Source organism: Megalops cyprinoides, chromosome 20, assembly GCF_013368585.1.
Source record: "Megalops cyprinoides isolate fMegCyp1 chromosome 20, fMegCyp1.pri, whole genome shotgun sequence".
Taxonomy (NCBI): domain Eukaryota; kingdom Metazoa; phylum Chordata; class Actinopteri; order Elopiformes; family Megalopidae; genus Megalops; species Megalops cyprinoides.
In genome coordinates, this window is record NC_050602.1 from 18,777,057 (window position 1) to 18,800,436 (window position 23,380).

Genomic DNA, 23,380 nt, shown 5'->3' on the forward strand with positions numbered 1-23,380 from the left:
AAAAAAAAATTTACTTTTAGGATTTTGATACATTTGTAAAAAAATGTACAGATCCTAGATCACATGAAAATGTATGTTCCTATTAAGAGTATATAATGTCAAACACTTAAATAGATCTCTGGTAGTCTATGTACACAATCCTTTGCTCTAGTGTGAAAAATACATGCACCAAAATCTTTCAGGGCATTTCTCACTTTATAGATCCAAAGGGATCCCAGACATGACTTCGCATTCTCATTTCAAACACAAAAACTAAGATTCTAAATACCCAAAAACTGGGACCATTAGGTCTTCCATTCATTACAAAACGCTTTACACATTTAAGGTAAAACCTCTCACTTACAACAAACTTTAAAAAAAAAAAAAAACAAAAAAAAAAACCATGAGGCCATTTTACTTTTTTACAAAAAGTAAAATTAATCTGAACGCCTATATGGCTAACAACAGTCATTTTATGAGCACTTTCAGTGGGATCCTTTTTCCTCCTTGGCGGAGAAGGGTGGGCTTTGGCCGCTGATGTCAGCCACGAGACATGGAGAGATGGGAGCGATCAGATGCAATACATTCATACTGGCTGCTGACTGCAATGTCCAAAGGTGCTCTCTGCACACAGAGAGCTGCAATGATGAAAAACTCAATGTCCGCTGGAAAATGAAAATGCACTAGAACTACTTAATCTTCAAACTTAGTCTTCTTCCCCTGTGGCTTTCCTCCAAATCCACCGCCCCTGCCTGGAAGGAAACAAAAAAAAGTTCCCTTAATACATCTTCAAAAAGCCAACAACCAAAACAGCTTTATTAAAACAAATGTTTGTGAAGTCTGATTAACTGGTAACATAAGACAACTTCGAGAAATCTCAGCTGTCTTCAACACAACCATCAGGAGCTGAAGGTCTTGCCTCCAAATGAATATTAAAGTACTTAGTACAGGTGCTAAGTAGGTAGCATTACCGCTACATAGTGATGAAAGAAAAAAAAAAAACATCCGCACAGTTCTGTGCAAGCACTGGTGTGCTTTTAGTGGCATCAGCTTTACTCTTCACGGTGTTTACTTCTTCAGCTTCTGATGGAGACCACAATAGCAAACACTGCTGATCTCTTCTTTCTCCTCTTACCTCCAAATCCCCCTCTGTTTCCTCCTCTTCCTCCCCTTCCGCCCCTGAAGCCGCCGCCCCCTCTGCCGAAACCGCCACGCCCGCCTCTGCCACCTCCACCCCTCCCTCCAAAGCCACCCCCTCTGCCACCGCGGTGGCCTCCCTCGCCCTTCGGCCTGGCATAGTCGAGGGTCACTTTGTTGCCATCAATCTCACAGTCCTCCATGGCCTCTTTGGCCATCTTGCAGCTCTCCTCGCTGTCGAAGTCCACAAAGCCAAACCTGAGGAGAGAAAGGAAAAAGGATTACAGGCAGGTGAAGAGTCAGACTCCTGCAACTGCCTCTCAAAAAGCTCCACAGCACTCTATCCATTCATAAAAATAATGCAACACTCAAGAGCTCCATTGCACTCAACTTTACACTCATAAAAATATCATAACATACCCTTTAGAGGATCCTGTGTCCTTGTCTGTGGCAACTCTTGCTGCTACCGCTCCCTCAAAGGAATCTCTCAGGGTCTCGTCAGTGGTTTCCTCTGACAGACCTTTGACGAACAATGTCTTCGTTGGGCCTGCAGTCAGCGGGGGGGGGGGGGGGGGGGGGGGGGGGGGGGTTACAAGGTCATCAATTCGGCATCTGTAGTACTTCAACATTCCATGACATCACAAAAATTGCTTAGCGGACAGCCTCACCTAGACACAGCTTACAGAATATCAATTTATCCTTCTGGGTTACAAGCCCTCCTTAGTGCTACACCACGACAGTTAACCATACACAGTTAACTACAGCGAATAAAAAGTCCCCAGAGAGCTTCGCTAGCGGTACTGACCCGTGTGTCCTCTGCCTTCAGGTTTCTGAAACTGAGACTGGCTGTACTCCAGCCTCACTGACCTCCCCTCCACTTCTGTGTTATTCATGGACTCCAGGGCCTCCTTGGCATCTTCGACGTTCTCAAACTCCACAAAGGCAAAGCTTAAAACAAGAACCGGGACAGCAAGCGTTTACCTCCAGGTTGCAGACTCTTCACTTTAAATTCAAATATGAGGGGAGCGGTTGCTTGATCAGGACTTGACTATCTAATATTTTACTTCAACACAAAGATTCTGAGAGACTGTTCATCATGTCAAGCTGTCGCTCTGTCCACAAAGCCATTCTGTAGAGATTCTGAGCAAACACCACCCAGCTACGACATGTGTCCTCAAACCACGTCCAGCTGGCTGTCTTTGACCAGTTAATCCATGTATATATCTACAGGGATGTTGTTATTCCACAAGACAAGTTAATTAACGCTGACAATATTCAATATTTCTGTTCACTGCCTCCATTCCCCAGCTGGCAGAGTCGTTGTTTGACCCACTTCTCTGCAATGAAATACATCCTGGGGTTTGTATGAGTGTCACCATTCCATAAAATAATTTCAACTTAACTCATGTCATAAAACCACCACTTACCAAAGTGTAGCTGAATTACACTTCAATTAAGGCAGCTATTTTAAGCTCGAAAAGAGTTTTGACACACACCCTCTGACAAATAAAGGATTTTCAACAGTGAAATGTGAAAAATCAGCATGCACTTTCATAAGTACACAGCAGCATGAAAACACAGAAGACATTTTTCATTTTGTTTTTTTGTATCTGCACAGAATGGCTAATGACCCTTTCAGCAGTAACACACTGGCCTTCCAGCTTACCCTTTCGGCCTTCCGTTGCTCTGAACTATTCTGATACTGACGGCTTTTTCAAACACACTCTGGAGGGTCTCTTCGGATGCGCTGTATGCCAGGTTGTTAACCACCAGAGTCTTGCTAACAGCACCTGCAGCTGAGAAGCAGAGGACAGAGGGGAGAAAAAAGAAATGTTAGGGTGTTTTGAGCCACCTCCCAGGACCCTCCAAATCACCAAATGAATGGACTAGATCAGCACTTGACTATCTTTTAAGATCCTCACATGATATCAGAATAGCAAGGCTGTCATCATATCTAGTCCTTTTAGAGAAGCCCTCCAGCCCCAATGTGTTCAAATGGAGCCTCTAACAGGGCTTTTGGTAAACATTGTGTGTTTGACTTGAAGGAACCCAGGGAAAGTGTGCTGTTGGGCAGATATAGAACATAGCACCAATGAAACATTAAACATTTATGAATTCACCTTTTAAGTCCAACCATCCATGTTTCCTGAGTTTTCACTTCATGAAATCTACACAATTTTTCTTAAGTGCAGGACAGGTGTGAGCAATGCAGCATTTTGTAAGAGCCATCAGTCAGTACCTGAAGGTCGGGAGCCTTTTTGACTCTTGTCTCCAGTGAAATCCACGATGACGGAGCGTCCCTGGACATCCAGCCCCTGCTTCTCCTTCAGCATCTGCTCAGCGATGGCCTCACTCTTAAATTCCACGTAGGCGATTCTGTAGAAAAGGAAGGAAACTTGTCGTTTCTGCACCGATTAAGATGCAAGAGGGTTTACAGAATTATACCTGCTAAAAGAGGCTTGTAACACATTTAGGACATTAACCCTTGATTTGCCACCTGAACGAACATGAATGCTTGCTGCATGTGTGGTCACATGATCCATCTGTTCTTAGGTGCAGCAGGCACTTACCCTCTGCTGGAGCCATTATTGCCAGTCGGTATGCGGATTTCAACAGCCTCGTCAAAGATCTCCTGCAGGTCCTCCTTGGTGGCAGAATAAGGGAGGTTCTTCACAAACAGGGTGCGCGCATCCCTATCTGCAAGACCAAAGCAAGCCGGGACTCTCACCGGGAACGCGACATTCTGCAAGGCGTCGGCATTCTACCTTGCAGGTTAACTGCTGAGATTCAGAGGGCAGCTGAGGGCCTCACCTCGTTTGCCGTCCTGCGACGTCTCTTTGGTCTTGGCCTTGTCGAGTCGCAGCTCCTGCCCCAGGACCTTCTTCTTATTGAGCTCCAGAGCTTTCTGCAGGTCCTCTTCAGTGGCAAAATCCACATAGCCAAATTTCCTACGGTTAATCATAACAGCATGTTTCTGTAGGGTACTCACGGCAGACCAAAGACAAAAGGCAAAAGTACGCCCTCTATATTGCAAAACTCAATACATTTTGAGTCTCAACATCAAATAAGTGATTTGGTAAAACATTTGAGGTGCGAGTAGTGTACAATATGACATTTAAAGCACTTACTTTGAAGACCCCACTCGAACATCCTGGACCTCGAGGTCATTCTCGGAAAAGAAATCAGCCAAGGCCTGCTTTATTTCCTCAAAGCTCTTGCTTGTGTTCAGGTTTCCCACAAAGAGGCAGAAACCTGAAATGCAATTTCAATGTCAGTCTTCTAGAACAATGTCAAACGCTGTGAATGGTACAAGTCGAAATACGCATTTCAGCAAATCTCCTTCAATACATACACCACTGAGGTTCATATTTAATTCATACTGTCTACAGTAACACACTACAACTTTTAACTAGTAAAAATAGCTTGCCTTTGTCCTCGGTTTTGGCTTTTTTGGCCAAGGGCGCCTCCTTAGCCTTTGCCTTCCTCTTCCCTGGAGCCGATGCAGGTTCTAGAAAATTACATTCATGCATTTAGTGTGCAGGACAAGATGAACCGTTACAACAACTGCAACAACCATGTATGTAGACGACGTTGAGCGGTCTTGGTCACGTTTTGTGGTTAAAGCAGATATCTGACCAGAAGTCACACCGACCTCTTGTTGTAGTTAAAACTTGCTTACTGTGCACACATGCATCCACCCGAAATTAACTTAGCAAGTATAAAAAGTACATCCAGCTCTTTATTCCAGCCTAAGAAGCAGTGCTTGTAGTCAGTCTCACCATCATCACCACTCTCCTCCTCTTCCTCATCGCTATCCTCCTCCTCCTCATCATCATCATCATCATCCTCCTCATCCTCAGATTCCTCCTTGGCTTTGACCATGCCTGCTTTCTTTTCCTTTGTCACGGGAGCAGGAGTCGTGTCCATCTCTTCCTCCTCATCTGTACAATGCACAAGCGTATTTATTAGACTCATGGATGAGCTCTGAATGCTGTTAGCACATTCGACTTGGAGCACATCAGATTAACCAAATTAATGCATCACTTTTTCAGCATTAAGTCCCTTTTTGTTCATCATATGTGCCAAGACAATGAGTTATAAATCTGTCCTATTAAATACACCTGCAGTGATTGGCTTCTGACCCTGCAAAAATCACACCGGTCTCCACCTAAAGGGGTAAAATCCCCTAAGAGTCTACTGAGACAGAGCAGCTCACACCAAACAATACTTCTCATGAAAAACTGATTGTACCACATAATGTCAACAGTATGAAAACTGATTCACTCAGATGACTGGTAAGCTTAGCTGTGACAGTCACCCTCACCTTCATCCTCCTCATCATCATCATCGTCGTCCTCATCATCGTCGTCGTCTTCCTCCTCAGCGGGAGCAGCCTTCGCGGGGGGTTTAGCCGGCGTGGCTTTGGGGGGTACGGCTTCCTCCTCTGGGAGAGAAGAGACGAACCATAAACACACACTTTAGCAAGGGCACAGGAGAGCTGCACCTTAGAAAAGCTCACATGAAAACCCCACAGTATCAATTACCATTTAATTGGACACAAAGGAATGGAATGAGGCAGATATCAGCACTTGAAAAAGTTGAAATCATACATACACAGAAGCAATGTGATAGGATGTCCACTGTTGTGAGTTAGCCAGTAAGATAATATAATTTCAGTGAGAACGGGCATTTCCTAAACTTGCAAGCAAGAAAAGGTGGGACACGCAAACCATTAAGTGCACACTACCATCTTCATCATCGTCGTCTTCGTCTTCCTCCTCCGATTCTTCGTCTTCTACTGGGGCAGCTTTTTTGGGAGGGGCAGGCTTGGCCTTGGCAGGGGTAGCTTTGCCTTTCTTGGCTGGAGGGGGCATCTCGTCCTCTAAAAAGTATCCAGCATCTCAATTCCACACTTCTGTCTTCTTCACCAACAATACTGCTCATGCTTATCCTGCCTATGTTCTTGACAACTGTCATTTGCAAAACTGACACACTCCATTAGACCCATGACCCAAAAGACCCAACTCAGCTTAACAGAAAACACCCTGTAGATTGAGGTCAAACAAACACCAAACTCTTTCCTCAAGCTAAATTTTAACTCAGTTGAATATCCTACACGCTTTAAAGGAAAAGCAATCTCAGCTACATGCTATAACCACCCTATAGCCAATCATAGTGAGCTACATACTATCATCATCTTACAGCCAATCCCACTGGCCTCCACACCTGCATTACTCGGGCACCCTATCAAATACATGTTTTCTTCAAAGTTAAAAGGGTGCCAGTATGGGTTATTATGAATTTAATAGTGCATATCCGCACTGAATAGGAGCCCTCAGCCAAACTGCCACCCCTCTCCTTACCTTTGCTTTCCTGCTTCTTTGCTGCTTTTCCGTTTTTAGCCGCCGCTGCCATGGCAGGTTTAGCCGGCGTGGCTTTGGGGGGTGCCGCTTCCTCCTCAGACTCGTCCTCTGGAAGAGAAGTGATGAACCGTGAACACACATTTTGGCAAGGATACAGGAGAGCCGCACCTTAGAAAAGCTCATATCAAACCCCACAGTATCAATGACCATTTCACTGAACAAAGGGCAACCAATCAGCACTTGAGAAGCCTGAAGTCACACAGGCACATGTAATGCAGTTGGATTTGCAGTGCTGTGGGTCAGCCGGTGGGGTAATATAATTTCTTTGAGAATGGGCATTTCCCAAACTCGCAAACAAGGCTGGACAGGCAAAGATCAAGGCAGGGCAAATGCTAATATTCATGTCCCGAAGTTATTAAGAAGCACATGGTACCATCTTCGTCATCGTCGTCATCTTCCTCCTCCGATTCTTCGGCCTCCACTGGGGCAGCTTTTTTAGGAGGAGCTGGCTTGGCCTTGGCAGGGGTAGCTTTGCCTTTCTTGGCTGGAGGGGGCATCTCGTCCTCTAAAAGGTATCCAGCATCTCAATTCCATACTTCTGTCTTCTTCACCAACAATACTGCTCATGCTTATTCTGCCTATGTTCCTGACAACTCATTTGCAAAACTGACACATTCCATTAGACCCATGACCTGAAAGACCCAATTCAGTTTAACTGAAATAACCTCGCAGATTTAGGTCAGATAAACACCAGACTCTTTCCCCAAGTTGAATTTTAACCATGTTAAAATTCCTATGTGCTTTAAAAGCAGAGCAATCTCAGCTACATGCTGTAAGCACCTCATAGCCATTCATAGTGAGCGACACGCTATAAGCACCTCAGCCATTCATAGCAAGCTACATGCTATAAGCTCCTCAGCACCATTCATAGCGAGCTACATGCTATAAGCTCCTCAGCACCATTCATAGCGAGCTACATGCCCAGTAACTTATAGTCATTCCCATCAGCCTCCACACCCGTGTTTCCAATGCTGTGTCACCCTCTCGAATACATTTTTACTTCAGTTAAAAAAGGTGCCAGTGTGTTCAATTATGAGCTTGAACATACATATCTGCACTGAACAGGGGCCCTTAGCAAAGCAGTCATCCCCGTCCTCACCTTCGTTTTCCTGCTTCTTTGCCACTTTTCCATTTTTAGCCGCCTTGGCTGGTGTGGCCTTTTTCTTTGCCACAGCCTTGGGTGGAGCCTTGAAACAGCACAACAGTTTTACTGCAGCATTCAGCATTCAATATTCATTACACAAAGCATTCACAATTTTGCTCCTTAAAACACACCAGAGACACAAACATACACAAATCACAGTGGTGCAGTTGAGCTGTATGAACTTACTTATTACAACCCACAAAGAAACTAAGAACAAGCATGTGCAAGAATGACTGAAATCACTGTGGAACAGGAATGTGTTTGGTGCCACAATTCTGGCTCACTGAAATCAATCTCATATGACGTACCTCTACATGGTGAACTAATCACTTAAAACGTCTCACAGTAATACACATCAGGCCTTACCTCTTCCTCACTTGGCTCCTCTTCCTCATCCTCCTCTTTAGGAGGGGGTGGAGCCTTTTTCTGAGGCTTTGCCTTTTTCTCCGCCTTTAAAGAAAAAAAAAAACACTTTAGCAAATTGGCATTAATCTGATTACAATAACTTGGTGTACATGAATATTACATAGACGAAGTCACATCAGAATTTTTTCTTTACCGACCAACCTCCTACACCAGACATCTAGATGTGCAGGAACAATGAATTCAAAACTTCCCCCCCAATTGGGAGTTATGCCAAAAACTTTGGAAAAGCAATTTGGTGAATTTCTACTCTGAAGAGCTGGCAGCTGCAAATGTTCAGAATATATGCATTCTGCAAGCCAAGCCTTGCTTACCACGTGTAAACTGGACACTTATTCATTAACTTTCCCCTCCCTCGACGGGAAAATATGTTGGCCGTTAACTAAACTAAGTAGTAGACTATATCGAACTACCGTGAGCGCTGAGAGGTAATTATACACCCCCTACAGATTACTCACTACGCAAGACTTACAGATTGCATTTAGTGTGATTCTTGCAGATGAATTCAGGAAATACTAAATTTTAAAAGCGGGCAGATTTGGGGATTTAAGGATTTAAAACCGTCCTACAGAATTCCAGAGTTTAATACGACCCAGTTGCGCTGGGCCCTTTAAAACTACCCTGACCACGTGTCTACTGCAACACGCGGTGAACCCACGTGGTGTTCAACTTTAAGGCCTACTTGGTACCTCCCCTTTTCATTACGGACGGTTGCTGACAAGCAAAACCCAAATATCAAAGGTACCGAGCTACATTCTCTAAAACATACAACTGTCCTACGGTAACAGTACACCGTAAGAAACGTCTTGTCACATAAGTCCCTCCAAAGCGTCACGCAGTTACAGTGAGCCAACACGCTAGTTAGCTACTGTAGTCAGACAGACAGACAGCTTTGGGCTAGGCAGCTAACGTTACCCAGCCGCCTGAAATCAGTGCGCAGTACATTTCGACAATGTTAAGAAACGCACTGAAAATTCAGACGCAGCTAGCTGGTTACATCGCTACCGAGCCACCGCAATGAAAAAACAGCGATGCAGCCAGCTAGCGTATACGTACCATTTGTAAAGCTACACGGCCGGGAAATAGATGTGGCTAGTTCGCTCCATGTGTCGACTGTAGATTCTTAGGTACCTACTAACCTTATACCCTATAGCCGACATAGTTATCAGAAATATACCTGTGTGATTATGCATTATTTAACCCTTGCTCAGCTAGCTGGAAACACTGAATGTACAGATTAAAAGGTCCTGCCATACATTTAAAGCAGTTCTCCGGGTTTCTCCAATAAATATGAACCGAGCAGATCAGTCGCTATCAGATATATAACTACAAAGACTATTAAACAATAATATTACTTTACCTTGACCAGTTTCACCATGACTTCGGATACGTAGCACACTTGCGGCCGATATGTTAGAAAGGGACTCGTCTAGTTACACGTGCTTCAGCCTTGAGTAGCACATCGGGAAGAAAGGAAGCTACAGTGCGCGACCTGCGGGTTACCGTCCTCCTCTGCGCGTTCACCAATCCCGTCTCTCCTTGCATGCCCCCCGTGTCCAATCGCAGACGACAGATTTGCATAGTACCCGCGCCATGAATGCGCTGTGTTTATTTGATAACGACCGGTGTCAATTTCCGCCTGGAACCCATGGCCCGCACTAGCAGCATGAGCGACGTGAAGCGTGCAATGTTCCAAAATTGTCAGCAGCCGCGTCACCTTTATTAGTCCTATTCTGGGACGAGATGTATTTATATTAACGTTTGGTTAGCAAACCCTCTTACCCAGAACGAGTTAAATAGCTTTCAAAGTTATACACACAGGATATTTACTGAGGATGATTTTGATGTCAGTAGTGAATAGTGTTAATATAGTGACGTTTTACAAACCGAAGTCACCAAAGTCAATTAAAAAAAAACATTGTGTGAACAAGATAAGGTTTAAGCTAAGCAAAAGTTGATTCTGAAAACGTTAAGTATTATTTCAGTTTGAAGACGATGTGGAAACGTACGCAGACATGACTGCTAAGGACTGCAAACTGCGGTTAATTGGCTTTTTTGAAGATCCACGTCACAGATTAGTGTACAACTAGATCGATACAGTGCTGGTATAAGTAAGTGGTGTGTTGAATTATTTCGTACTCTACACCGTTTAATCAATACGGGTCAATACACGTTACATTTTGTCATTTAGCATTTACCAGACGCTCTTACCCAGAGAAAGTCCAAAGTGAGAGTACAAAGTGCATTTAGTCAGTTTAATGTTTAATATTTTTTGTCTCATTGAGTTACTGAGATATAGTCAACTTGATCCCGCAGCACTATGAATATCGTTTGGCATTAAAGAGTTTGTTTTCCCAGTAGCTTTCTTTTACACCTTAGCCTCATAACCCATTTGGGGGGTTTCTGCACCGGCTCTGCCTTTGCAGGCACGTGTGCAAGTCGCATGAAGTTGTGAGGCATGAAGGGGCAATAAATTATATAACCACGGGAGGGCAGTATTGCTTGCTAAACGACAGTCGTAAGTCAACATGGATGGCTCTGGTGAAGAAAAATGTGTCAAACTAAACAAAATTCCGAACACGTAACGTGACAGTTTGGTAGTTGAAACGTTACAATCTTGTTCTGCCGATTTTGGAGTAGGGGTTTTATGCACTATGCATTTTCTGGGGTATTTTGACAGTCTGAAAACTTGGTGTCATCGGACTGTCCCCAAACCCAAGGTTTGAGTTCAAAACCGCAGGTTGGCGTAATGGTAAGAAGACTTTGTAATCAGAGATGTCAGGTTCAGCTCCATTGAGCAAGGTGCTTTACCTGAATTGCTACAGTATATGTCCATCTTTATAAATTTCTGATATGTAAACTGTAATATGTAGGCAAATAATGCAATGTCTGTTCTTTTCAGTTGTGTTTGTTTGTAATGTGGTTTGGCTAATATTGCCTTTCCATTCAAAACGGGGGTACTGAGTCACTGTGGTGTTGAGTTGCTAAGGTCTGAAACACAAGTATTATATAGATTAACACATATATGATATATAATTGTCTTTGATTAGATTCTTTTTGATCTGATGTGTGTTTTTAAGCAGAAAGCAAATTAAAGGGAAGCTACCTTCAGGGTTAGAAATGGATGATTGGATTCAAAGGAGCCATCACTGATCTTAGACTTAGCTTTGTATCACTCACCCAAGGGTGGGTAAAAAACACTTTTCACTCCCCCAGAGTGAATCTAGCCAGCCCCTCTGACATCATTTGTGAAGGCATTTCTATCTGGAAAGGGTGTTGCTGATTCATTCATTCTCTTTGTCAATCATAAGCAATCTTAAGGCAAGTGTTGGGGGAAGGCACAGACACAAGGAAATGTAGCTGTTGTGATTGGACTGTGTTGCAGAAAGGTCATCCTATCATATTTAAGCAACACCCCAGGACTGAACCGTTATGACATAGCATCACAAAACTGAAATGGAGTGATTCTCTATTGACTGACAAGTTTCCTGTTGTACTGTGTCTGTCTGCTAGGTAGGATATAGCAACTCTTACTAAAGGGTAAATCACCATATTAAACATAAGACATTGTTGTGCACAATCTGTCTCAGATCAAACTTAGTGCATGTGTGATGTTTCCAGTAACACCAATGTCAGTTTCCTTCATACCACTGATATCTTTTCCTACTTCATCATAGTTTGGTATAAAATTGCATTGCTGGTCTGTGAGGGTCTCCATGACTGTTAACTTGATGTTAATATCACTTGATTGATGGATAGGTTGAGTGATTGGTGCATGGATGTAAGGAGGAATTGATTTGTTGGCTATGGAGAATATTGTGAAATTGATTTGTGTTGGCTCTCTGTGACTGTTAGCTGGTTATTAGTATCATTTGACTGATGGATAGGTGATGGATTGGTTCATGGATGTATGGAGGAATTGATTTGTTGACTGTGGAATATATTGTGAAAATGACTTGTGTTGTATACTTGTGCTCAAAATGATTTACCTCATAATATTGTTCCAATGGTCTTGCTCTAAATGTAATTCATTATTATTATTGTTGTTTGCAGTAAGGGCTTCAAGGAAAACATCTGCACCTAAGGTGTCATACTTTTTCACTAAACCCATGTTTCAGTGGATAATACATACACTTTGAAAAGATGGATTTATCTCATTATTTGAATGAATTTTCTCCACCTTACTAGCAAGTAAATATCACGTGTAAGTTTAACAGAGGGCTGTGGTTTTCATCAGGATGCAGCCTTTTTTAGTCCCATTTACATTTACAATAACAGCTTGGAAGCTGAATGGACTTTCTGTGGTCGGTCAAACAGAACCCCTTATGAGTATTTATAAAATATATTGAAAACACTAAATAGTACTGCATTGTGGCTTTTCATTTTAATCATTCATGTATGGCACCTTCCCACAGCAAATGAGACACTCATCAGTACAATATGACCAAAATCTTTCTCTTTAATTTTGACCATAATGTTGCTAGTTATAATACTTTTGTAGATATGATTTCCTAATGCCATAACACTTTGGTTTTGAGGGGAATGGGATGGCCACGCCCCTGAAGGTTATTGGCAGAAAGAAGTAATGTAAAGTACATTTTCAAGTAACATATTTGTATGTATTGTCCTTTTTAAAAATGTATTTCAAGCAGCTATGCGTACCTGTAGTTTGGATAAGTATTTCAGTGCATTCCCCCAGAAAATAAGTTCCCACTGTATTATTTCACAAGCATTAACATTCAACTACTGCACAGCATTGCAAAAGAATAAGCATACATTTATCACACATCTTACTGAGTCTATGGCTTCCGCTGTAACAATGAGTGGAATTCAATATAAACGCAAAGCGGTTTGCTCTTGAGGGTGAATAACAAAATGAAACGTACTGAAGAATACATTTCTCGTTGGGTAACCGATGAGTAATAAATCAAATTCAGGATTGCTGAAATTAACTATGTGTAGCCATTGCTGAACATTTGTTGTGTAGCTAAGCAGCAAGCCCATGTCGCATAAATTTGGCACTAATTTAATTGCAAGATTGAAAGAAATTGAAAGGCCAAACCCCTTTTGTGGTTACATTGAATTCCAACCTGTGTCTCTGTCCAGGTTATCTGTCTTTCAAGGTCAAATTCCAGTTTTACTCGGATGTCTGAACAAACTTGGAAGAGGCTGAAGTGCACATGGAATGTTTTTTCTTTTCTTCAAACAATTACAGCCATTTAAGACAAAAGAAAAGGTTACAAATGTGATTGACCTGCAGTTTGCGTCCATTACCAAATGTTACATAAATAGAAGTCATATTTATAAATATATCCTTTATAAACATATAAATAGTTTTTTCTAACATAAATACAGCACATTTATGCAGGAATGAAGGACATGAATGTATAGCAATAATGCTGTTGTCATGTAATGTGATGTAATGTGTTCTCTTTAATATTCTAGTCCCTACACTGCTGTCGTCTGTCACATAATGCCTGCTCTCTTTTATGTACATTTCGGTCCTCCATAACTGCGATGATGTGGCTCCTCCTACTGAAAATTGGTTTCTTGAATAAAGATGGTACTCTTCCTCAGATGAAGACCAGTGACAGCAATCCCATCATCCTCTAAATGTTCTAGAACAGAAGACAAAAAAACACAGAGCATCATACATACTGCATCAGTAGAGATGAAATTGTTACGTCGGTCCAGATTTTGTCTTAGTGCAAAGAACTTTGGGTAACAGCTTCAAGTAATAGTTTCGTTCTTAGGTTTCCAACAGAGAATCTTTTATAAGAAATGAAATGCTGCTTCCTTTCATCCGGGATTACATCTTAAGAATAAAATGCTTTGGTGTATATTTAAATTCTATGTATTTTTGGTCACATCAACATCACAACATCACAAAATAAAAGAGGGAATGCATAGGTACTGCATGTATATTTAACCTTTTACTTGCCAGTTATTAACATCATAATTTCTGTTCCTACTGGCTTTCTCTGACAAAGAGACAATTGCAATTGAACCTTAAACCTTTTCACCTCTCTGGAGGGCATCTTTGTTAGTCCACACAGCACCATGATGTGCACTTCTCATAGTGTCATTCCAAAAAGGAGCATTGAGTAACAACATCCTAGGTTTATTTTATGCTTATCGTGCAGACATGAATGCCATTTCCTGATTGCCTAAATCACATGCCCAATTGCATTGCTTTATTGCTCCATTTATAAGGTCCAACTCAGAAATCAGCACTCAGTCTTGGAGTGCATACGTGACATGTCATCACCTGGTGATGCTTTGCAATAAACGTTTGTGATTCCACAACACAACATTTCTTTGCAAAAGACGTCCTCTCCCACACTGGCAAAAGAGTGACTTCCAGGGAAGGCTCATCCAGTTCATTGTGTCACCTACTGTTTTCACACCATCAGTAAAAGATCACCTCATTATTTTGTGTCTGGTGTAAAATAGTAAACTCAATGCTCACTAATGGTTGTAGCTCCATGCTACAACCATGTAAAATAATGATTCACATGCTGATTGGTCAAAGCCATTTTGGACTCAGCTTGACCTTGCTGGGTGGGTTGCTTTGACTTTTAAGGAATTCACCTCCAACCCAATTTCAGATTCTGCAATCACTGCAGTTTGAAAGAGGGTCAGGTCAGTGTTTGGACACCACTCCCCAGGGAGTACAAAAATATAACATGAGCATCTGGATTTAGATCACAGTGCAGTCACATGAATGCAGTTTATTATCCAGTCACCATTTGAACCTCCATAGGAGTTCTGATGCACGTTTCCCCAGTAGCAAACCATTTTATAGCAAACATGCTTTAGGCTGGACTCAGTAGTTTTACCATTGGTGGTTTTTGGGAGGATCAGGATGGAAATTCTGTTATGTGTATGAAACACACACTGGACTGACAAAGCCCTGTCAGTTTTGCATTGGTCCTCCGGTTAGCAGCGAAAACACACATGGAACATGTGAATTACATGTCACACCTGAAGAATAACTTTCAAGTGACACTTCAGAGCTGACATAGACAGTCATGCAGAAGTGAAACTGCCTGTGGTTGATCCAGAACATGGTGGTCTACTGACCTAATGATCTCAATCGGTTTGTTTTGCATAATTAACCCATGAATGACCAACGAGGCTACAGTACCAGAGCACTCATGCAGAGATCAGGTTGAGATATAATGCATCTGAGCATTAACAATACATCCTCTCTGCAGGCATGGCAATTGGCAGGCTCTATAAGCCTGTTCTCAGGGTGTAACTTGAGAGGTCGTCACCTGCATTACTTTAACCTAACAATCTATCACATCCTAATAATTGTGCTTTCAGCTGCAACAACCACAAGTACCATCTCCGCGACCCAGCAACCTGGCTGCTCTCAATTGGCAAAAGAGCGTCTCTTGCATTCGGAGAAGGGGATGGTTATACTTACCGATATGCGGTGCTAGTGTGCGCCTAACAGCCCATCCCGCTTAGAGTGCTTATTCTGTCCAGCTTGTGCCCGAAGCAGCCACCCCGGGCGGGCGGGGCCGCTCCCTTCTTCACACCGGGCTTCTGTTTCCGCGAGCCGGGCTGGTCGTTCATGAAGCGGGACAACATGGCCTTGGAGCGAATGCCCAGACGCAGCTCCCTCAGCAGGCGTGACTTCGCGCTCTCCAAGCTCCTTTCGCGTTCCCCGGACGCCAGGTATTCAGAGAGCTCCTCTCCGAGCAAGCTTCTAAGAGACTGCAACACAGAAGCGACAGGACATGCGGGGTTACAGCCTGCGCCCTCCTTCACTCCGCACCAACTAGACCCAAAATAGGGGTGTGAACCATTATGTAAAACCAATTCACCTCGATTATCAACGCTGCGATACAAATCCATGGTAAGATAGTACTAACTACAGCTAATTTCATGCAGCACAGTCATTAATATATAAATAAAAAAATACAAAATAATCGATGTACTGAAGTGTCAACCAACTTGTAATAAATGGTAATCGCAATGAACGAGTAGGCTAAGCGGGAAGCACACTTTTCTTCTAAGGTAAAAGTACACAGTAACACAGTAACTGGATGCGACATTAGGTCTATATTATATCTGAGTCGATACTACAATTGGTAAATTGATTGATTTGAATCGTAAGAATTCAAATCGATAATATATTCTATTTATGCAGTTATAATCCCCCTGGAACCGTCTCGGTACATCTCAATGGGAAGCGTAAAACAGTTTGTTTCCAACACTAACTTGAAATAATTCAGTGCTATTTTGGCAGCTTCATGGGGTTAGCAAACTCTTAACTCTAGAATCATAATCTAATGAAGATTTCAGGTTGTGAAACCATCTCAGTATGATTGCCCCGTAATGTAAATTGTTACTGCCCCATAACGTGAATGGATTGCGTAAACGTTTGGAATATTACCCAGGACTGCAACCAATACAGAGGGGGTTTTCTGCTCAGAATTACATCTTTCCTCATCAGTTAAATCTCAAGTCATATAAACCATGTGACGAACGATTATACAGCACTGATTACGTGGGAGACGTGCAAGTACGGAGCGGAGTTTCAAGGAATAGCAGGTGTGATTGCCAGTAATCTATTTTTAATTTTTCTTCCTCGTCAAACGATTATGAACATTAACAGCTGATTCCGATTTTACTGGACGACTATCACGTGGACACCTGGGACGTGGTGGTCGATTGTTAAATAACTGCAGGAATACAATCTCACTGGGGAGAGAAGTACTGTATTTGCGATGCGTTCTTCCTCTTGGCGCTACGCACACCAACGGTTTCTCGCCACTCTGGAAAGGATTTTAAGATCAATTCAGTAAAATGTCCATCGAACGCAATCTCTTAAAATATTGAATACTAACTTATTTGGAGAGCGGGAGCGCAGAAACCCCCCAATGGAACGTACATTTCTCACGCTGCTTGACACGTCGCCCCACCTCCCGAGTGTTAACGCCGATCAGCGCATGGCTGGGTACCAGGTTGTCATGGGAAAATGATGCGCCAAATAGAACGGATACGACAGCAGAATATAACGTGCCAAGATGGGTAATTAAAACAATGCTCTAGCACAACTTTCTCTCAAATTTAAACGTGAAAAATACTCTTAAATCACACGTTCGCATCAGGATAAATTATATATTCATGAGTACCGTGTTACGTCTCTAATTATTCTAACGCTATGTTTCAGTCATACAAGTGGCGCCTATTTTATGAATATTCAATGCCATGCCTTTCACACACACTCTTTTATCTGAAGTTATATTTTCGTTATTGGTTCGATCATTTCCGAATGCTTTTCTTAAAAATTCACTGTCATACAACTTAATGTTAGAGCGGTACACTAAGAAGACAAATGGAGCATATAGGCAGTGAACGTTAGAAACGGTCAGACATGAAAGCTTGAAACCCTGTAATGGATTGTACCAGTTTACATAAAAAGCAGAAGAATTAAGTCAGTAAAGGTACACGACAGTGCTAGCAGCCTATATATATAGCCTATATTACCCTATATATTTTCTGACATGTAAATTCAACCCACCTTTTGCTCTGTCGGGATCAAAGGATTTGCCTCTATGCTGAATGAAAGCAAGGTCATCAATAGTCCACAGACCATCAGCTGTGAGACATTCATTCTGGATGCTGAAGTTGTTTCCACTGTGGGTGAAGTTAGGCTAAGTCTTCCTACCGCTGACAGTTCTCAAGTCGTTGGTTCTTGTCTTCAAGTTCACTTACTCCAAGATTATCAAGAGTTATACTGCCTGGCATACACTACACGCGCTTTTTATAATATCACCAGTGATGATGTCATGCTAGCCACCTTCGCAACGGTGTCCCCCTCCGTCGTTAACCGCTGCCTGTATTTTTTTTCTGCTACCTGTGTTATGAATAACCTGTCACATCTGTCACAGATATTAAATCAAACTTACTGCCCAAATATAATGTTCTTGCCAGGTTAACACTTACCATATGGTCTTTTCATATGAATCGTATGTGATTTTGATTCTGTTGACTGATTGTCTTGTTGGAGTGATCATATGTTGGAATGACCATTTTACGATTCAAATTATATTATTTAGAGATTATATTGACAGTTTAGGAAATAAAACCAATAGATTTAAATGGGTAATGCTCTGGAATGTGCAGTACTGATCCGAAAAAGTTCCGTTTTAAGTGAAACAATGGTTGAGAAGACAAATTGCCTGTTGATTTAAAGCATGCAGCCTCTTCCGTTTCAAATCAAGAGACCGGACAATTGGTCTGCACACTGTCCATCTGTGCAATTTATTGTACCACCATTCACCATCATTTACAACATCATTTGCACTTTAGAGTAATGTCTGTGCCATGCAAATGCAGATGTTAGCGAACTTTTAGGCACAGGATCATCTGACGCCATGCGTGCCGCACTGCCAAACAAATATATGCACTTGCATTATGATTATTGTTGTTTTAATTACTGTCAGTAGTAGTAATGGCAGGAATGGTGGTAGGCTAGTGGCACCTCGACAGGAAACGCGGACGCGGATAAAAAGATCTGTATTTCATTAAAGTGTTACGTATTTATTCAGTATATTATTTAGTATATTAAAAAATAGGTCAGTTCAGATCTTTACGGCAGGCTGTTATGAAGAAATTTAAAGTTATAAAGCAATGGGCCTCTGGTGTTAAATACATTGCAATCGATGAATACAGTAAATATAAATAACAGTGGGCTGTTATTCAGATGTGATTTTAAAAAATCATCAAGAGCTTTGAAATGATTTACGTAAATGACATGTTATGATGAGGGTGACAGGATGGTTCAAGAGCTCTATTTCGGGTGCTGGATTACCCTGTTTTGACGTTTAAATCCCTTCAGTAAACTATGAATCCAACTGAACATGTTGGATTGCCTGTGTGTGGAAACACGCAAGCCATTTAAATTATTTAAAGCATGTTATTGGTAAGGATAACGCTTTCTAAAAGGCTTTAAAAACATATGGCATCTTGCCCAAGTAAGAAAAGAGCGCATTTGTTGCGGATGACGCCGCTGCATTGTGCGCATTCTAGCCACTTCTCAAAAGGGAGAATAAAATACTCTATATATCTGTCTAAAGCAACCGGTATTTTTAATTCTACATGTTAAAGCGGCAGTGGATTATATCTGACGGTGACGCGTTTGCTCTCCAATCTGCTCTCATCACAGCACGGAGGTATGGAGAAAAAAAAATCATACGAACATTTTGCTGAGACTATATTACATTAATGTTTTACTTAGTTTTACTGAAAGATGCTGTCAAAAGGTGGCTATTTGAGTGTGTGTGTGTGTCTGTGTGTGTGTATTCATAACTTAATCTACTTTATTAAAATTCGAATTGGCAATAATAAATCAACAGAAATGGAAATCCCCAGAGTCCAATGGCTTTCCCGAAATCTTTCACTTTTTCATTCATGCTGTACATATTACGCTTATCGTTATTACCCGGAAAATAAAATAAATAATATAAAACGTGCAATGAGATGTATGATCAATAATAATTCTCGTAGTTATTTCAAAATGTTCGCCAATTCTATTTGAGAACAAGTAACAAACATGGAGAACTTTATGATTTACAACGCAGAGTGGCAGTGTTTGCTGTCTTGAAGTCCAGTACCAGTTGGGTGGGGTATAAGACAGGACATGATTTTTTTTATCATAGGTATGATTTGTCTAATGTTAAAAAAATGTACTCCTGCTTACATGTCTGTCTCTGTCATTGTTCCAGATTTTACTGAAAATCACATAAATATGTCCATGGAATGACTTGGAAGCTGCAATGGAATTAACTCTTTCCTTAGTGCAGCAGTCAACAAGACCCCCACCAGTGAGAGATCTGTCTGACCTGAAGAAATTTCCCTCAATGAGTTAGCATATCTCCTAACACAGCAGACATGTAGGTCCTATAGTGAACCTCCAAACAGAAGAACAAGTCTTTTCCAAGTGAACATTGTGCAAGGATCCACATATTTGAGGGGGAAAAAACAGAATAGCAGAAGTTTGTCATTGACACCAGTGACTCTGCTGTTAATCACTGGAGCAGAATCAATTATGAATTATGAATTATGAAAGCTCTCTTGACATTTCCAGCTCATATCATATGGGCGAACAAAAGCCAAAGACCACTGATCCTCAACAGCGTGCTGCCAGTCTGCAATTAGCTTCCTGCCAGGGTTGTTAATTGCCTGGCAATTGAAAAGAAGATGAGGCACATAGCTATTAGTTTGATGATCCACGTGTCAGATACCTGCACTGTCATATTGAGGATAGTTTCACTGCTGACGCTCACTGAGAAGCAAAGGAGAACAGGGGCATACTGTATTGCAAAAAAGACCGCAAATAAGAGGTATTCCAGTCCGCTCAGGGAGGGCTGAATTCCACAGGTTTACTAGATCTCTTTGCAGTGCTGCAACCCTTGGGAGAAAAGGGTAAGAATATGAATTCTCATAAGCTATCCAGTCTAATTGACAACACTCTGCCTATGTGAGACACCTTGTGACATGGTTTTTTAAAGATACCATCCCCTCAGTCACACCACCACTATTTTCACACATTCCTGATTCTGTCAGGACATATTTTAAGGCCATGCATATGGGATTGCACGCTCCAAAGTTTCCTTTTTTGTTTTAGTTCACATATTAAATTGTGTTCCTAATATGCCCCTATGTTATCAAAAAGAGAAGGGAGAGAGTTTTGAGGCCAAATATGACTTGCAAAATGAGTTTCTCTCCCTTGGTGTGGTGGAATGAGATATATCTGACTGGTGAGCATCAGAATGTTGCTGGAAGAGGAGCTGTCTAATTGGTTTGGTTTCAACAAGCAGCATGTGTCCCTGTATTTGGGGCAGGTGCAAAACTGGCTGAAAGTCTGTTACAGTCCGATAAAAACATTTTTAATGAAGCTTATTTTTTTTGGCACATCACTAAGTGCCACTCTGCCGTGTCTCCTTTGTGGTGGCACTCAGCATTTGCAAACCATGACATTAGTGACGGTCTAGGAAGAGATGTCAAATCAGGTAGGATGGGTCAGCCACACTAGGAAATACCAGTAAATGACATGTGCATATCTGTGTTGGCTAGGTCTGGAGCTAGAAGGCAGCTCGAATGCATCTGAATAATTTTCTACAGACTTCATATTATATATGTATAATTGAAATACAGTTAAATAAATGTGTACTAAATATAGCATATATTTAAATAAATGCATTGTGACAAAGATAAGGTTGCCTACTGTATGGGAGTTTGTGGGGTGCTCTTTGTCTGCAAGAGGCTGAATGAATTAACTCTTTTATTACGACTTTACCAAGCCACTCCATAAAGTGCTAATTCTTCACTGCAGAGGAGACAATGATAAAACGTAAAAAAATATACAGTATGAATGAAGGTGTTTGCAAACATTGTAAATTGTTTTGGAATGGAAGCCAAAATTATTGATTTGCCTCGTTTTGAAAGAGATAGACTAAATTACACGATTGTGTATGACATTTTTTTCAACACATAATTAAACGGAGGAACATTATGACAGGGCCAAGAGGATATTATTGTAAATATGCTGTGAATTCCATCTGTGTCCTCCTGTCTGTGTACAGTTTACAATTTTATTGAGCGGTTGCTTTGGTTGGAAAATCAAACCTAATGTCGTTATGAACTGGAGGAAAATGCACATGGAGCTCTTAGTCAAAAGCTATTCTAGTAAAAATGTTAATTTCTTTTCTGGACCAGAAGTGCATCACTCTGTTTTTGATTTCACTGTGGTTTGCATTTTGTAGTTCAGCCATAACTTTAACGGTGCATGTGACAAATTAATGTCATTCCTCGTTAAACTTTACAATCTACCGGTACAAGTGCACCAGTCTGCATCCATTACAGTGGAGGGTGCGCAACACCTGACCTGAAAGACACACCATTTTTACAGTTTTCCTATCTGCTAAGATTCTTGTTAGTTTTATTACATAGTGGTTCTTCGCATCCACAAACCATTGGATTTTTGCAATGCTTTTTAAAGGGTTGGTTTGGATCTCAGCTGTGCTAAAAGATTTTTTTCGGTTGTATTTTAGACCACGGAACAAACACGTTTCAATGGTTCGGGTGGCATATGCGTAAAACGGGGGTGGAAATGGAATATTTTTGCTAATATATAATCATGTAACGAGGTATCCAGCAGCATATTTTATGGTGACATAAATAACCTATTTGTGGAAGATTATATGCTTGAATGTAATGTAATTACCAAATAAATGTTGGTTTGAGACATAGCACAGTATCTCATGGCATCTCCTTTAGTTCCATATGTACAGCCCCTGTGAAACATCAACGTTGACCCACAGTTCATTAGACTTTTCAGGTGAAATGATTCATGTAACACTGTAGTGAACATGTTGTTGATATACCTATAGAGTGCGCCTCAGACATCTTTAAACAGGTGAGATGAAAATGCACAGGAAATCTGCCTCACCAAGAACTCGCAATTATCCAAAACACCTGCTCTGATTAAGTTGAGATGATTAGATCGACAATGAATGCAACACACAAACAAATAACAACAAGAGAAAAAAAACACACATCCATGTCGAATCTAGGCTCACTAACTTAATGAATCATCTTGCTTTAGTGCCAAGAAGAAAAAAAAACACATAAGAAAACATTTACTCGCTCTCCTGTAATTTTCATAGACCGGATTTGTTAGAGGTTAACTGACTGGTAGTCTTATCCTGAGCTGGGAATTTACGTCTCTCCGGTCTTAAGATGTTAAATACAACAACGAAATTGTGTTACAGGCCAAATTAATGGTGACAATTTCTGAATCGTGGCTCAACTATCTCAGCTTTAGCAATCAGGTGTGCCGCGATAGCAGCGTCACAACTACATTTCCCAGAGTCCATTACACACTGTTGAACTCTCTCCTGGAAACAAAACGTGAGTCAGCGGTCCTGAAGTTCACTTTACAAAACAGAAGCGCTGTAAGGTAATTGTGCAATGCATTGCACGTTTTGTGGTATGTTAGGCATTAAAACTTGGTAGGCTGTAGTTAGCTACACTCGCTGTCACGCCTGATACTAATGGAAAGCTATCTTGCCAATGTGATTTGAGTGTTGCTAACGGTTGTAACAGACTGTTATTCGAACATAGCAAACATTAGCTAGTCTAGCTAACGTTTGCTAGCGTCGCAGACACAGTCCAGGTAGCTTGCAAGCTAGTTGGCGTTTACCTATATTTTTTCGTTTTAATTAGCCGTCTGGTGGTAGGAACGTAAGCTATT

The 23,380-nt window shown here is 41.5% G+C and overlaps 3 protein-coding genes and 1 non-coding gene across 6 annotated transcripts in view; 1 reads left to right on the forward strand and 3 right to left on the reverse strand.

Moving 5' to 3' along the window:
- Positions 1-392: 392 nt before the first annotated feature.
- Positions 393-9,493, reverse strand: LOC118795582 (nucleolin-like). Its single transcript, XM_036554170.1, has 18 exons — positions 9,467-9,493; positions 8,050-8,133; positions 7,639-7,726; positions 6,913-7,044; positions 6,480-6,587; positions 5,864-5,998; positions 5,441-5,560; positions 4,908-5,057; positions 4,544-4,624; positions 4,245-4,368; positions 3,928-4,064; positions 3,687-3,813; positions 3,356-3,492; positions 2,783-2,912; positions 1,922-2,064; positions 1,537-1,663; positions 1,115-1,374; positions 393-731 (listed from the first exon to the last, which is right to left on the reverse strand). The coding sequence occupies exons 1-18, from the start codon at positions 9,482-9,484 to the stop codon at positions 673-675; spliced, it is 2,160 nt and encodes a 719-aa protein (XP_036410063.1). The 5' UTR covers positions 9,485-9,493; the 3' UTR covers positions 393-672.
- LOC118796173 lies at positions 5,130-5,200 on the reverse strand. The gene has a single exon (XR_005005854.1). It is a non-coding gene; the product is annotated as a small nucleolar RNA SNORD82 (small nucleolar RNA).
- Positions 9,494-13,495: 4,002 nt separating the features above from the next.
- On the reverse strand, positions 13,496-17,840 carry LOC118796124 (C-type natriuretic peptide 4-like). Its single transcript, XM_036554954.1, has 3 exons — positions 17,645-17,840; positions 15,539-15,831; positions 13,496-13,724 (listed from the first exon to the last, which is right to left on the reverse strand). Exons 1-2 carry the CDS (start codon positions 17,735-17,737, stop codon positions 15,562-15,564), a joined length of 363 nt encoding a protein of 120 aa, XP_036410847.1. The 5' UTR covers positions 17,738-17,840; the 3' UTR covers positions 13,496-13,724; positions 15,539-15,561.
- Positions 17,841-23,024: 5,184 nt separating this feature from the next.
- The window catches only part of dis3l2 (DIS3 like 3'-5' exoribonuclease 2), a 43,737-nt gene continuing 43,381 nt past the window's right edge, over positions 23,025-23,380 (forward strand). Inside the window, exon 1 of one of the 3 annotated variants that reach the window (XM_036554707.1) lies at positions 23,025-23,086. The gene's annotated coding sequence lies outside the window, so the exon portion shown is untranslated. Of the gene's footprint in view, positions 23,117-23,380 lie in introns of all 3 variants that reach the window. The other 2 variants (XM_036554708.1, XM_036554709.1) reach the window with 2 other exon arrangements.